Here is a 15,852-nt window from a genome sequence, read left to right on the forward strand (position 1 = left end):
CTGACCTGTTATCTTCATTCTCTGGTGAGTATGATTATAGTGATGCCACATTTTTTATTTATTTTTTCTAGTGTTTAGTACGGGAAAAAAAAAACTTTGGAATTTTTTTTTTCTTTTCATTTCCATATTCTGACCTCTATAACTTTTTTGTAGTTATGTGTACGGACATATGTGGGGGATCATTTTTTGCAGGGTGATCTGTACTTTTCATTTATACCTTTTCTGGGTTGTGTATGACTTTTTGATCACTTTTTATAAAAAAAATTTGGGGCAGGTGAAGAGACCAGAAAATGGCAAATCGGCCATTTAGATTTTTCGGCGTTTGCCACATGGGATAAATTATTTATACATATATATATATATATATATATATACCGTAATATATATAATTTTAATTTTGTACTTTTTTTTACACTTTTTTTAACTGCAGTGATGCTGTCCTGTATTGATAAAAAAAAATAAGCTGTAAATTAAGCTGTAATTTTAACTCATTATAAGGCTGTTGTGGGGGAAAAAAACTTCTACCTCCCAGACAATTCCTTTAAGGTTTTTAGCCTGTGTTCTTTATCAGACATCTGTGTGGCATCTGTACATGACACTAAAGTTGTTGACTGTAATATGATATTGTTTAGCTAAGTTTAAGAGCAGACAGGGATTATTTTGGTGGGTTTGGGGGTCTTCTACTCTATCTTTCTAGGACGCATGATAAATGTGTACCTGGATGGATAAGTATATAGCAATGATTATTTTTATTATTTTTTATTAATATTTTCTCATGTGTATATGCATTATTATATGTGATAGTTCTCAAAATTAGACTCAGATTTTAATGCTTATTTACATTAAAGGGGTTTTCAGGTACTTATATACTAATTGCCTGTCCTCAGAATAGGCCTTCAATACCAGCTTGGGTGGCCCAACCTCCGACACCCCCACTAGAACTCATACAGGGAATGGAGCCAGAAGGAGAAGGCTCTGTCCACTCTTTAGTGGTCGTACCAGGGTGCTTCCACTCATGTCCTATTCAAGTGAATGGGAACTGAGCTGCGGTGTGCCGGCTCTGGAAACTACACAGTGGAAGCAGCCTTCAGTCTACTGTAAAGTTTCTGGCACAAATGGCTGCCCGAAACAGCTATTCAGTGGGGGTGCCAGGTGTTGAATCTCCACCAATTTAAATACCAGAAAACCCTTTCATTTGATTTTATTACTTTAAATTAAATGTGTTATATTTCTTGGAATTTGGAACACCTAGAAGAGATTTACCTATATGTTTTCTCTTAGAAATGCTAAACAACTGTTTAGTGAAATCAAAACAGAGGACCATTGGTGGAATTATTGTTTCAATGTATTACTTGATGGTCTGTACTCAAATAGATGGTATCTTGAGGAGGCTTCACATAATAAGGTAATTTATCATAAACTCTGAGGTACATGACATTCCAGAGTGACACATTCAACGATCGGCAATTGTTTAGGTTGTACCATGGAGTAAAACCATTTTATTGTGATGAGATCATGATGCTGTACATTGTTTTTAGATGGTTTTAATTTGTTTGACCATGTGTATTTTATGAAGATATGATTTGGATATAGTATATTAGTTTGTACCTGTTCTTTTCATATCTTTTTCATACATACATGAAGTTGCAGGGGACTTCTTATCTTGCCTTGCTTTATTCAGTATTCATAGGGGCACACTGTGGCCCTGAAATATCACGCCTTTACTCCAGAATTCTGGTTTAAAAAAGTGGCAAAATAGGAGTTTTGCGACTTTTTGCACTCACTTGTAAAAAATGTTGTGACTTTTTGGACTTTTACACCACTCACTCCAGTTTTGAAATGTGAGTGGATAGATAGGTGTGGTTAGCTTCAAATATTTCACTCATGATTTCCACCAAACCACCAGTGACGTCAATTTTTAAACATATTTTATTACATTTTCTGTGTATCATCCAAAATAGCCTAAATACATATAAGTATCCTTTATCCTCCCCACTTCCACTTCCTAGGTGCCACTCTCATACCCTTATTAATTGATGTAAAATGTACAGAGCTTAAAGGGGTTGTCTCAACTTGCAATTTGAGCACAGCCCGGATCTTTAGCTGTGCGCTTTCAGTGCATTCTGGGGGTGGTCACACTTCACTTGACTGATGGTACAGGCAGTGCTGTAATCACAACCGCAGCTTGCCTGCTTCCTCCTCCGGCTGCGAGTGAAAGGGCATGCTTTATTATAAAGTTAAAAGCAGACCGAAACAGCTGACAGCCCAGATCCTGCACATGTAATAGCCCCCCCCCCCATGCCTGGAGATACTTTTTCTTGTGCTGAACAGCAATGAGGCTTCTGACATTGCCGGGAGCTGTTCAACACGGCATATACAAGGTGGCTGGGACTGGAGGGAGCTAGTGCGCATGTGCAGCTATGAGCTCACTTCCACGATCCCGGCCACCATACAAGCCAGCGCTTTAATTCCCAGTGAGCAGATGCGGCCAGCGCTGCTGGATTGCAGCTGTAGCCATAACCCCTGACAACGAGCATGCTCTAAAGAACTACAAGATGAGAATTAGGCCTCATGCACACAAACGTATTTTCTTTCCATGTCCGTTCGTTTTTTTTTGCGCACCTTATATGGACCCAAAAAAACGGAAGTTACTCCGTGTGCATTTCGTTTCCGCATTTCCGTATTTCTGTTCCGCAAAAAATAGAACATGTCCTATTATTGTCCGCATTACGGACAAGGATAGTACTGTTCTATAAGGGGCCAGCTGTTCCATTCCGCAAAATACGTAATGCACACGGACGTCATCCGTATATTTTTCGGATCCATTTTTGCAGACCGCAAAATACATATGGTTGTGTGCCTGAGGCCTTACCTAGAAGAGGTGTCAGTTTTAAAACATGAAATATATTAGTAAGTTGTTTATTATGGGGTTATATTAAACATGACTATCATTGTGTCAAGTGAGACAACTCCTTAAAAGGGTTATCCAATCTGGACATTTATCGCATATTGTTAGAGTATGCCATGAACAGTGTCGAACTGGGGTGCTTAGGGCCCACCAGTGGAATAGATTCCTAGGGGCCCACCGCCCACCTAGGTTTGCCACCTAACTAGTAAACAAACTGTCCTGCTGATATTCACTTCTGGTGGCTGGTTGCGGTAAATATTTTTTGCTGAAAATATTAATTGCAGGTATTGTGCAGCGGCACCTATTTCAACTGTATTCGCATGCTCACAACGCGGATACTGTTGAATACAATGGTGAAGCAGGATGAAGCTCCCTGCTCCACTATACACCCTGAGACCAATGGTTTGACGCAGCCAGGCACAATGTGGTGTTATATTGTGTGAGGGACACAGCAAGGGACATTATATTATGTGAGGGGCAGAGCAGGAGGAATTATACAATGCTTGGGACACATCAGGGGGCATAATACTTCATGGGGGCATATAAGGTGCATCATATCGTGTTGAAGGCGCATAAGGAGGCATTATACTGTGTGGTGGCACATAAGGGGACATATTTCTGTGTTGGAGGCACATAAGGGTACTTTCACACTAGCGTTTTTCTTTTCCCGCACTGAGTTCCGTCAAAAGGGCTCAATGCTGGAAAATAACTGATCAGTTATATCCCTATGCATTCTGAATGGAGAGCATTCCGTTCAGGATGCATCAGGATGTCTTCAGTTCAGTCTTTTTGACTGATCAGGCAAAAGATAAAACCGCAGCATCTCCGGCCAAAAAAACTGAAGACTTAGAAACATAGAATGTGTCGGCAGATAAGAACCATTTGGCCCATCTAGTCTGCCCTGAATGCCAGGATTTTTTTTCATAGGAATGTATTAGTGCATTAAAAATACCGGAATGCTGGATCCGTCCCACGCGCAGACCGAAAAAAAGGTGAAAAAAATAAATGCCGGATCCGTTTTGCCGCATGACACCGGAAAAACGGATCCGGCATTTCAATGCATTTTTCTGACTGATCAGGAATTTTTAAGACTGATCAGGATCCTGATCTGTCTTACCAATGCCATCAGTTAGCATACGTTTTGCCGGATACGGCAGGCAGTTCCGGCGACGGGACTGCTTGCCGGATCACTCTGCCGCAAGTGTGAAAGTAGCCTAAGGCCTCTTTCACACTACCGTTTTTTTTTTCCGTTTTGCGGGCCGTTTTTTGCGTTCCGTATACGGTCCGTATACGGAACCATTCATTTCAATGGTTCCGCAAAAAAAACGGAATGTACTCCGTATGCATTCCGTTTCCGTATTTCCGATTTTCCGTTCCGTTGAAAGATAGAACATGTCCTATATTTGGCCACAAATCACGTTCCGTGGCTCCATTAAAGTCAATGGGTCCGCAAAAAAAACGGAACACATACGGAAATGCATCCGTATGTCTTCCGTATCCGTTCCGTTTTTTGCGGAACCATCAATTGAAAATGTTATGCCCAGCCCAATTTTCTCTATGTAATTACTGTATACTGTATATGCCATACAGAAAAACGGAACGGAAAAACGGAACCGAAACGGAAGCACAACGGAAACAAAAAAATGGAAAAACGGAACCGTGAAAAACGGAACGCAAAACACTGAAATCGACATACTGTAGTGTGAAAGAGGCCTAAGAGAGTATTACATAGTGTAGGGACACAAATGGGGGCCTCATAGTGTACTGGAGGCACATAAGTTGGCAATATACTGTGCAGGGGTATACATGAGGCCGTTACAATTTGAGGATGCACATAAGTGGACATTCTACTGGGGCGTAATGGGGCATTATACTGTGTGGGGAACAGAAGTGGGATTTATAGTGTGTGGGGAGAAATAATGTGGCATTATACTGTGTGGGACCACATACTGTAAAGAGGCATTGTATTGTAGGAGTACTATGTTTGGGACGGGGGCACATAAGGAAATCATGCTGTGTTGATGGAACATAAAGAGACATTGTAGTGTGTGTGGAGCACATAAGGGGGTATTACACTGTTTAGAGGCACATAAGTGGGCGTTATACTGTGTGAGAACACATAGGGGGCATGATGCTGTGTGGGAGCATATAAAGGAGCATTATACTGTGTGGGGGCACACAACGGGCATAGTACTGTTTGTAAAAATGCATAAAATATAATATATAATAAAATTAATTTTATTTTAAAACTGACAGGAATTTTTTTTTATAAAAAAACACAAAGCATGGAGAAACCATTGGTGCACGATAAGTCAGATTTCAGGCATAGCCACAATAATAATTGTGGGCTAGTGTATCTGTGAGCCAACACAATGCAGGAAGTCTTGTCATAGAGACCAAAAGCAAATCTGATTTTGTGTCAGCAGGAAGAGAGAGTTGAGTAAAGATGCACAGCTTGCTCACTGATCGGGCAAAGCACTTGTATGTGCCCTCTGCCAGATCTTTAAGGAAGCAGTCAGGGGGTTCAGATCTCCCTGACTGCCGTTTTTTCTTGCTAAAAAGTGCATCCTTTAAAGAAAAAATATGGTATGTTAAAGATTATTTTCAGATTTGTAATCTACAGTAAGAGCCTATATTTTTACACATGTATCTTATAATGTCTTTAAAGGTCTAATCCGGTACTTTTATATTGATGACCTACTGTATTCCTAGGATAGGTCATCAGTATAAAATCGGGCCAGACTCCCAGATTCCTGCCGATCAACTGTTCTGCAGTACGGCTGGTACAAAAAAACAGGCTTCAGAACTTCACAGCTCCATCCATTGTGTGGTGGACAGAGCTCTTTACTGCAGCACTGCACTCTTGGCTAGGGACATGCCCTCAACCTAAATGGTGCTTCTGATGTTGCAGATTTTAAGGCTGGGGCTACATGTTATATGAAAGTTAGGCCTCATGCACACGACAGTATTTTTTCACGGTCCGCAAAACGGGGTTCCGTATTTCCGTGATCCGTGACCGTTTTTTCGTCCGTGGGTCTTCCTTGATTTTTGGTGTCCGCCTGGCCGTACGGAGCCAAACGGATCCGTCCTGACTTACAATGCAAGTCAATGTGGACGGATCCGTTTGACGTTGACACAATATGGTGCAATTACAAACGGATCCGTCCCCCATTGACTTTCAATGTAAAGTCAGGAGTTAATATACCATAGGATCGGAGTTTTTTCCAATCCGATGGTATATTTTAACTTGAAGTGTCCCCATCACCATGGGAACGCCTCTATGTTAGAATATGCCATCGGATTTGAGTTAGATCGTGAAACTCATATCCGACAGTATATTCTAACACAGAGGCGTTCCCATAGTGATGGGGACGCTTCAAGTTAGAATATCCTACGAACTGTGTACATGACTGCCCCCTGCTGCCTGGCAGCACCCGATCTTTTACAGGGTGCTGTGATCCGCACAATTAACCCCTCAGGTGCCGCACCTAAAGGGTTAATTGTGCGTATCATAGCCCCCTGTAAGAGATCAGGTGCTGCCAGGCAGGAGGGGGCAGACCCCCTCCCTCCCCAATATTATATTCATTGGTGGCCAGTGCGGCCTCCCCTCTCCCCCCCCCCCCGGTTAAAATCACGTTCCGAATCCCCCATCATTGGTGGCCAGTGCGGCCTCACATCTCCCCCCCCTTGTTAAAATCACGTTCCGAATCCCCCATCATTGGTGGCCAGTGCGGCCTCACAGCTCCCCTCCCCCCCCAGTTAAAATCACGTTCCCCCATCGTTGGTGGCAGTGGAGAGTTCCGATCGGAGTCTCAGTTTAATCGCTGGGGCTCCGATTGGTAACCATGGCAACCAGGACGCTACTGCAGTCCTGGTTGCCATGGTTACTTAGCAATTTTTAGAAGCATTATACTTACCTGCGAGCTGCGATGTCTGTGACCGGCCGGGCGCTCCTCCTACTGGTAAGTGAAAGGTCTGTGCGGCGCATTGCCTATAGCACAGACCTGTCACTTATCAGTAGGAGGAGCGCCCGGCCGGTCACAGACGTCGCAGCTCGCAGGTAAGTATAATGCTTCTAAAAATTGCTAAGTAACCATGGCAACCAGGACTGCAGTAGCGTCCTGGTTGCCATGGTTACCGATCGGAGCCCCAGCGATTAAACTGGGACTCTGATCGGAACTCTCCACTGCCACCAATGATGGGGGATTCGGAACGTGATTTTAACAAGGGGGGGGGAGATGTGAGGCTGCACTGGCCACCAATGATGGGGGATTCGGAACGTGATTTTAACTGGGGGGGGGGGAGATGTGAGGCGGCACTGGCCACCAATGATGGGGGATTCTGAACGTGATTTTAACTAGAGGGGGGGGAGATGTGAGGCCGCACTGGCCACCAATGATGGGGGATTCGGAACGTGATTTTAACTAGGGGGGGGAGAGGGGAGGCCGCACTGGCCACCAATGAATAGAATATTGGGGAGGGAGGGGGTCTGCATGAGGCCTAAGTCTCACAAAAGTGACCAACCTAAAATATTTGTGCGACCTTCTGTTATGCATCTTTAAAAACACAGCACTGTGTTTTTAAAATCACAGAAAAACTGGCAGGCAAGTCGCAGACTCATGAGACCTGCATTATAGTCGTTAATGGCAAAGTCCCATATGACCTGTGACCAAAAATCTAACAGAAATGGTGTTGGAGTTTATGCAACTGTCACGTCACTGTTGCTCAAAAGTAGCTTGTAACCCAGTGTTGTGCCGCTTGGGGGACACGTCACTGCTCTGGCCAGTTACCTCCATTCCGTTAGTTGATTAGCGGAAAATGAAGCGTGGTAAACACAGCAGTGGAGTGAAGGAGTTGGAATAGAGCAGAGGGGAGCAGGTAAGTATGTTTCTCTTCAAAACTACGGCAGGGGGTGACCATAAAACGGTTAAAAAGTTTGACAACCCCTTTTAAATCTAACACTTTTATATAGAAATACTACTCCAGTTTTTATGTCACCCCCCTACAGGAGTTAGTTTGTGACTATCGTAGTGACATAGCTAACCTAGTCCACGTTCCAACCCTCTTTTTAAAACTAGGGTGGTATAAAATGCAAAAAGTCCAAATATTTGTGCAAATAAGGCCTTGTTCACATTTCCATGTCTGTTTGAATCAGTCTGTGATTCATCCGTCAAGATGTACATGAAGGATCAGTGTTTGGTCCGTGTGTCTGTTTTTTATCCTCTGTGTGTCATCTATATTTCACGGATGCTTCTCAGCTGAAACTAAAGCATCTCCTACCAGTGGTCAGTGAAAAACGGACGTAATACAGAGATGCCATCCATGTTGCGTCTGTGTTTTTTCGCAGACCCATAGACTATAATGGGCGTGTTTGGTCTGCATCACAGACCAAAGTAGTTCATGCATCTGTGATTTTTTCACTGAAAAAAATAATGATATGTGAATAGACATTAAAATAAATGGGTACATGTGCTGTCGTGGAAAATGCTGACAGCACACACTTCAGTGAAAAATGGAAATGTGAACGAGACCTTAGCCCAAAAGGCTGCATAAACCCCATTTTGAAGCTCAAATTCTGGAGTGCAGAGCGTGATAAATTCCCTTTATAGACTTTGCAAAGTTTGAATCGTTCTTAATTATTTGTTTCATGAATTTGCAGGGTGGACCAATTGATGGGAAGTTCTATATAATAGGAGCTCCAGTAATGAGAAAAGTAGACATTGCAAATTATTCTGTATGTATGGTAAGTAACTAGAGATGGCTTTTAAATAAACAAAATCTGGAACAATAATACCAAATGCATTAGCCCCTTCCCGATCAGCGACGTACCACATGTATAGCGCAGCAGGACATGACTTGCAGTAAATGTACAGCGCTCTGATCTGGCGGCTGCAGGAGCGGCGCCCACTGGATTAGCAGCCGGGGCCTGGCTATTACTGACAACCGAGCCCCTGCTGTATATCACATGATCTACCCTGTCAGGTGAAAGCTGTAAAAAATAAAAACTGTGCCAAAAAAGCCAAATAAGGGCACTAGAAAGTACATACATGTTTGTGTCAAACACTGACTTCTTGATGTAGCCCCAAAGAAAAAAGTCACAAGGTGTTAGATATGGTGATCATCAAGGTCAGTACAACTTTGCTGTGGTAGCCTGAGGCTTTCTGAATGCTCTGATGACTGCCATAGCAATGTTCAATTGCCAGGGCTCAATGGAATATAATGAAACTCCCACAGGCTGCAATGTTAAGTCATTGCAGTCTGTGCGAGAAGCGATCAGATAATTACATGTTCAAGTACCCTACTGGGGACTATAAAAAACATGTAAAATGTTTAAAAAAAGTTTTAAGAATATAAAAATAAATATAAAAATGAATTCTCCCCCTTTTCCCAGTATTCAAAATAAAAATACACAATATAAAAAAAGATTATAGGCATCATTGCGTCCCAGAATAACCATACTATTCAAATATAAGTGTATTTATCCAGTACAATGAATGCCGAAACAAAAAAAACGAAATCATTGATTCACCATTAGGGATGAGCGAACCCGAACTGTATAGTTCGGGTTCGTACCGAATTTTGGGGTGTCCGTGACACGGACCCGAACCCGAACATTTTCGTAAAAGTTCGGGTTCGGTGTTCGGCGCTTTCTTGGCGCTTTTTGAAAGGCTGCAAAGCAGCCAATCAACAAGCGTCATACTACTTGGCCCAAGAAGCAATCACAGCCATGCCTACTATTGGCATGGCTGTGATTGGCCAGTGCACCATGTGACCCAGCCTCTATTTAAGCTGGAGTCACGTAGCGCCGCTCGTCACTCTGCTATGATCAGTATAGGGAGAGGTTGCAGCTGCGACGTTAGGGCGAGATTAGGCAGATTACCTCCTCCAAAAGACTTCATTCTGTGATCGATCTGCAGCTGTGGATCATTGAAGTGCTATTATTGACTTGCTCACTTTTTTGAGGCTGCCCAGAGCGTTTTTAGATCACTTTTTTTCTGGGGTGATCGGCGGCCATTTTGTGACTTGTGGTGCGCCAGCACGAGCTATCACCAAGTGTATTTAACCATCGATAGTGTGGTTATTTTGTGCTATATCCTACATCAGCTGCAGGCTGAGCCTGTGTCACCGAAGTGCATTTAACCATCAACAGTCTGGTTATTTTTTGGCCATATACTACATCAGCTGCAGGCTGAGCCTGTGTCACCATAGTGCATTTAACCATCAACAGTCTGATTATTTTTTGGCCATATACTACATCAGCTGCAGGCTGAGCCTATGTCACCCAAGTGTATTTAACCATCGATAGTGTGGTTATTTTGTGCTATATCCTACATCAGCTGCAGGCTGAGCCTGTGTCACCCAAGTGCATTTAACCATCAACAGTCTGATTATTTTTTGGCCATATACTACATCAGCTGCAGGCTGAGCCTGTGTCACCCAAGTGTATTTAACCATCGATAGTGTGGTTATTTTGTGCTATATCCTACATCAGCTGCAGGCTGAGCCTGTGTCACCCAAGTGCATTTAACCATCAACAGTCTGATTATTTTTTGGCAATATACTACATCTGGTGCAGGCTGAGCCTGTGTCACCCAAGTGCATTTAACCATCAACAGTCTGATTATTTTTTGGCCATATACTACATCTGGTGCAGGCTGAGCCTGTGTCACCCAAGTGCATTTAACCATCAACAGTGTGGTTATTTTTTGGCCATATATTACATCAGGGGCAAGTTGAGCCTGTCACCCAGCGCCTAAAAAATAGACCTGACATTTCTATTCAACCAAATCTGTACTGTTTTAGCTGGTCAAGTTATTTGTATTGACCGTAAAAGCACACTTTTTTTTCTGGGTTGAAAAAGCATTCCCAAATTTGCCATTCTCAAAATAACTAGTTTCTGGTATTTGAGGCCTACTTGAAATCTATCCCAAAAAGAAAATCTTACATTGAAGGTATTGATAGTGTCATTCAGAAAAACCTAAGACACACGTTAGCGTGCTGATAGAAGTGTGATTCTGTGATTAAACCTATACCTGTCACACAGCGCAAAAAAAAAAACAGGTCTCACATCTCTATTCAACCAAATCTGCACTGTTATAGCTGGTCAAGTTATTTGTAGTGACCGTAAAAGCAGACTTTTTGTTCTGGGTTGAAAAAGCATTCCCAAATTTGCCATTCTCAAAATAACTAGTTTCTGGTATTTGAGGCCTACTTGAAATCTATCCCAAAAAGAAAATCTTACATTGAAGGTATTGATAGTGTCATTCAGAAAAACCTAAGACACACGCTAGCGTGCTGATAGAAGTGTGATTCTGTGATTAAACCTATACCTGTCACACAGCGCAAAAAAAACAGGTCTCACATCTCTATTCAACCAAATCTGCACTGTTATAGCTGGTCAAGTTATTTGTAGTGACCGTAAAAGCAGACTCTTTGTTCTGGGTTGAAAAAGCATTCCCAAATTTGCCATTCTCAAAATTGTGGTGAACGGGAACAATGAGGAAAACATCTAATAAGGGACGCGGACGCGGACATGGTCGTGGTGGTTTAATATAAGAACTGTGAAAGAGTTCCACCACACAAAAACAAAAGTTTTAGATTTTAGAAAAACAGACTTTTCAAAAATGAAATTAGTCATAAATGAGTCCTTATCAGACTGGAACGGATTACATGGAGTCCAGGAGAAATGGGACTACTTAAAAGGTGCATTATTGAAGGCAACAGAAAATTGCATTAGACTTGTCAGTAAAAGCAAAAAAAGGAGGAGACCACTGTGGTACTCAGCAGAAGTGGCCCAAATCATTAAAAATAAAAAGCTAGCATTTTGTAATTATAAAAAAAACCAGAGCAATGAAGATAAGGAAATCTACAAGATTAGGCAGAGAGAGGCCAAGCAAGTTATAAGAACTTCTAAAGCGCAGGCAGAAGAAAAACTAGCTCAGTCTATGAAAAAAGGGGATAAGACATTCTTCAGATATATAAATGAAAAAAGGAAATTAAAACAAGGAATAACTAAATTAAAAACAAAGGACGGAAGGTATGTAGAAGAGAATAAAGGGCTAGCCGACTGCCTTAATGAATACTTCTGTTCAGTTTTTACAAAAGAAAAAGGAGAAGGACCTCCACTAGAAAGAATGACTAATAAATCGTTTGATGCATGTATCTTTACAGAGGAAGATGTTCTAAGTTTGCTGTCTAAGGTGAAGACAAATAAGTCACAGGGGCCTGATGAGATACACCCAAAATTATTAAAAGAGCTTAGTGGTGAGCTGGCAAAACCGTTAACAGATTTATTTAACCAATCATTAGTAACAGGAGTCGTCCCGGAAGATTGGAAATTGGCAAATGTCGTGCCCATTCACAAGAAAGGTAGTAGGGAGGAATCGAGCAACTATAGACCAGTGAGTCTGACATCAATAGTAGGCAAATTAATGGAAACCCTATTAAAGGATAGGATTGTGGAACATCTAAAATCCCATGGATTGCAAGATGAAAAACAACATGGGTTTACTTCAGGGAGATCATGTCAAACAAATCTTATAGATTTTTTTGACTGGGTGAATAAAATAATAGACGGTGGAGGTGCAGTAGACATCGCATATCTAGATTTTAGTAAGGCTTTTGACACTGTCCCACATAGAAGACTTATCAATAAACTGCAGTCATTGAGCATGGACTCCCATATTGTTGAGTGGATTAGGCAGTGGCTGAGTGACAGACAACAGAGGGTTGTATTCAATGGAGAACATTCAAAACAAGGTCATGTTACCAGTGGGGTTCCACAGGGATCTGTACTGGGACCGATTTTGTTTAATATCTTCATAAGTGATATTGCAAAAGGCCTCGCTGGTAAGGTTTGTCTTTTTGCTGATGACACAAAGATATGTAACAGGGTTGATGTTCCTGGAGGGAAACGCCAAATGGAAAAGGATTTAGGAAAACTAGAAGAATGGTCAGAACTCTGGAAACTGAAATTTAATGTAGATAAGTGCAAGATAATGCACCTGGGGCGTAAAAACCCAAGGGCAGAATATAGAATATTTGACACAGTCCTGACCTCAGTATCTGAGGAAAGGGATTTAGGAGTAATTATTTCAGAAGACTTAAAGGTGGGAAGACAATGTAATAGAGCAGCACGAAATGCCAGCAGAATGCTTGGATGTATAGGGAGAGGTATAAGCAGTAGAAAGAGTGAAGTGCTTATGCCGCTGTACAGAACACTGGTGAGACCTCACTTGGAGTATTGTGCGCAGTACTGGAGGCCATATCTCCAGAAGGATATAGATACTCTAGAGAGAGTTCAGAGAAGAGCTACTAAACTAGTACATGGATTGCAGGATAAAACTTACCAGGAAAGGTTAAAGGACCTTAATATGTATAGCTTGGAAGAAAGAAGAGACAGAGGGGATATGATAGAAACTTTTAAATACATAAAGGGAATCAACTCGGTAAAGGAGGAGAGCATATTTAAAAGAAGAAAAACTACCACAAGAGGACACAGTTTTAAATTAGAGGGGCAAAGGTTTAAAAGTAATATAAGGAAGTATTACTTTACTGAGAGAGTAGTGGATGCATGGAATAGCCTTCCTGCAGAAGTGGTAGCTGCAAATACAGTGAAGGGGTTTAAGCATGCATGGGATAGGCATAAGGCCATCCTTCATATAAGATAGGGCCGGGGGCTATCCATAGTATTCAGTATATTGGGCAGACTAGATGGGCCAAATGGTTCTTATCTGCCGACACATTCTATGTCTATGTTTCTATGGTGTTAGTGGACCCTCTGGTGCTGGGAGAGGACGTGGCCGTTCTGCCACAGCCACACGTCCTAGTGAACCAACTACCTCAGGTCCCAGTAGCCAGCAGAATTTACAACGATATTTGGTGGGGCCCAATGCCGTTCTAAGGATGGTAAGGCCTGAGCAGGTACAGGCATTAGTCAATTGGGTGGCCGACAGTGGATCCAGCACGTTCACATTATCTCCCACCCAGTCTTCTGCAGAAAGCGCACAGATGGCGCATGAAAACCAAGCCCATCGGTCTGTCACATCACCCCCATGCATATCAGGGAAACTGTCTGAGCCTCAAGTTATGCAGCAGTCTCTTATGCTGTTTGAAGACTCTGCTGCCAGGGTTTCCCAAGGGCATCCACCTAGCCCTTCCCCAGGGGTGGAAGAGATAGAATGCATTAACGCACAACCACTTATTTTTCCTGATGATGAGGACATGGGAATACCACCTCAGCACGTCTCTGATGATGACGAAACACAGGTGCCAACTGCTGCATCTTTCTGCAGTGTGCAGACTGAACAGGAGGTCAAGGATCAAGACTGGGTGGAAGACGATGCAGGGGACGATGAGGTCCTAGACCCCATATGGAATGAAGGTCGTGCCACTGACTTTCACAGTTCGGAGGAAGAGGCAGTGGTGAGACCGAGCCAACAGCGTAGCAAAAGAGGGAGCAGTGGGCAAAATCAGAACACCCGCCGCCAAGAGACTCCGCCTGCTACTGACCGCCGCCATCTGGGACCGAGCACCCCAAAGGCAGCTTCAAGGAGTTCCCTGGCATGGCACTTCTTCAAACAATGTGCTGACGACAAGACCCGAGTGGTTTGCACGCTGTGCCATCAGAGCCTGAAGCGAGGCATTAACGTTCTGAACCTTAGCACAACCTGCATGACCAGGCACCTGCATGCAAAGCATGAACTGCAGTGGAGTAAACACCTTAAAAACAAGGAAGTCACTCAGGCTCCCCCTGCTACCTCTTCTGCTGCCGCCTCGGCCTCTTCTGCTGCTGCGGCCGCCTCGGCCTCTTCTGCTGCTGCCGCCGCCTCGGCCTCTTCCTCCGCCTCTGGAGGAACGTTGGCACCTGCCGCCCAGCAAACATGGGATGTACCACCAACACCACCACCTGCGTCACCAAGCATCTCAACCATGTCACACGGCAGCGTTCAGCTCTCCATCTCACAAACATTTGAGAGAAAGCGTAAATTACCACCTAGCCACCCTCGATCCCTGGCCCTGAATGCCAGCATTTCTAAACTACTGGCCTATGAAATGCTGTCATTTAGGCTGGTGGACACACACAGCTTCAAACAGCTCATGTCACTTGCTGTCCCACAGTATGTTGTTCCCAGCCGCCACTACTTCTCCAAGAGAGCCGTGCCTTCCCTGCACAAACAAGTGTCCGATAAAATCAAGTGTGCACTGCTCAACGCCATCTGTGGCAAGGTCCACCTAACCACAGATACGTGGACCAGTAAGCACGGCCAGGGACGCTATATCTCCCTAACTGCATACTGGGTAAATGTAGTGGCGGCTGGGCCCCAGGCGGAGAGCTGTTTGGCGCACGTCCTTCCGCCGCCAAGGATCGCAGGGCAACATTCTTTGCCTCCTGTCTCCTCCTCCTCCTACTCAGCTTCCTCCTCCTCTTCTTCCACCTGCTCATCCAGTCAGCCACACACCTTCACCACCAACTTCAGCACAGCACGGCGTAAACGTCAGCAGGCCATTCTGAAACTCATATGTTTGGGGGACAGGCCCCACACCGCACAGGAGTTGTGGCGGGGTATAGAACAACAGACCGACGAGTGGTTGCTGCCGGTGAGCCTCAAGCCCGGCCTGGTGGTGTGCGATAATGGGCGAAATCTCGTTGCAGCTCTGGGACTAGCCGGTTTGACGCACATCCCTTGCCTGGCGCATGTGCTGAATTTGGTGGTGCAGAAGTTCATTCGCAACTACCCCGACATGTCAGAGCTGCTGCCGTCTGTTCGCGCTTCCGGCGTTCACACCCTGCCGCTGCTTGCCTGTCTGCGCTACAGCGTAACTTCGGCCTTCCCGCTCACCGCCTCATATGCGACGTGCCCACCAGGTGGAACTCCACCTTGCATATGCTGGACAGACTGTGCGAGCAGCAGCAGGCCATAGTGGAGTTTCAGCTGCAGCAC

At 43.9% G+C, this 15,852-nt stretch overlaps 1 protein-coding gene across 2 annotated transcripts in view; it reads left to right on the plus strand.

Annotated features, from left to right (window-relative positions):
• The window catches only part of PKD1L1 (polycystin 1 like 1, transient receptor potential channel interacting), a 492,422-nt gene that overhangs the window by 376,014 nt on the left and 100,556 nt on the right, over positions 1 to 15,852 (plus strand). For both annotated transcript variants that reach the window (XM_040432599.1, XM_040432598.1), the window contains exons 54-55: positions 1,282 to 1,405; positions 8,568 to 8,651. In XM_040432599.1, coding sequence (XP_040288533.1) covers positions 1,282 to 1,405; positions 8,568 to 8,651 — 208 coding nt within the window. The remainder of the gene's footprint in view (positions 1 to 1,281; positions 1,406 to 8,567; positions 8,652 to 15,852) is intronic.

This window comes from Bufo bufo, chromosome 5 (genome assembly GCF_905171765.1).
Source record: "Bufo bufo chromosome 5, aBufBuf1.1, whole genome shotgun sequence".
Taxonomy (NCBI): domain Eukaryota; kingdom Metazoa; phylum Chordata; class Amphibia; order Anura; family Bufonidae; genus Bufo; species Bufo bufo.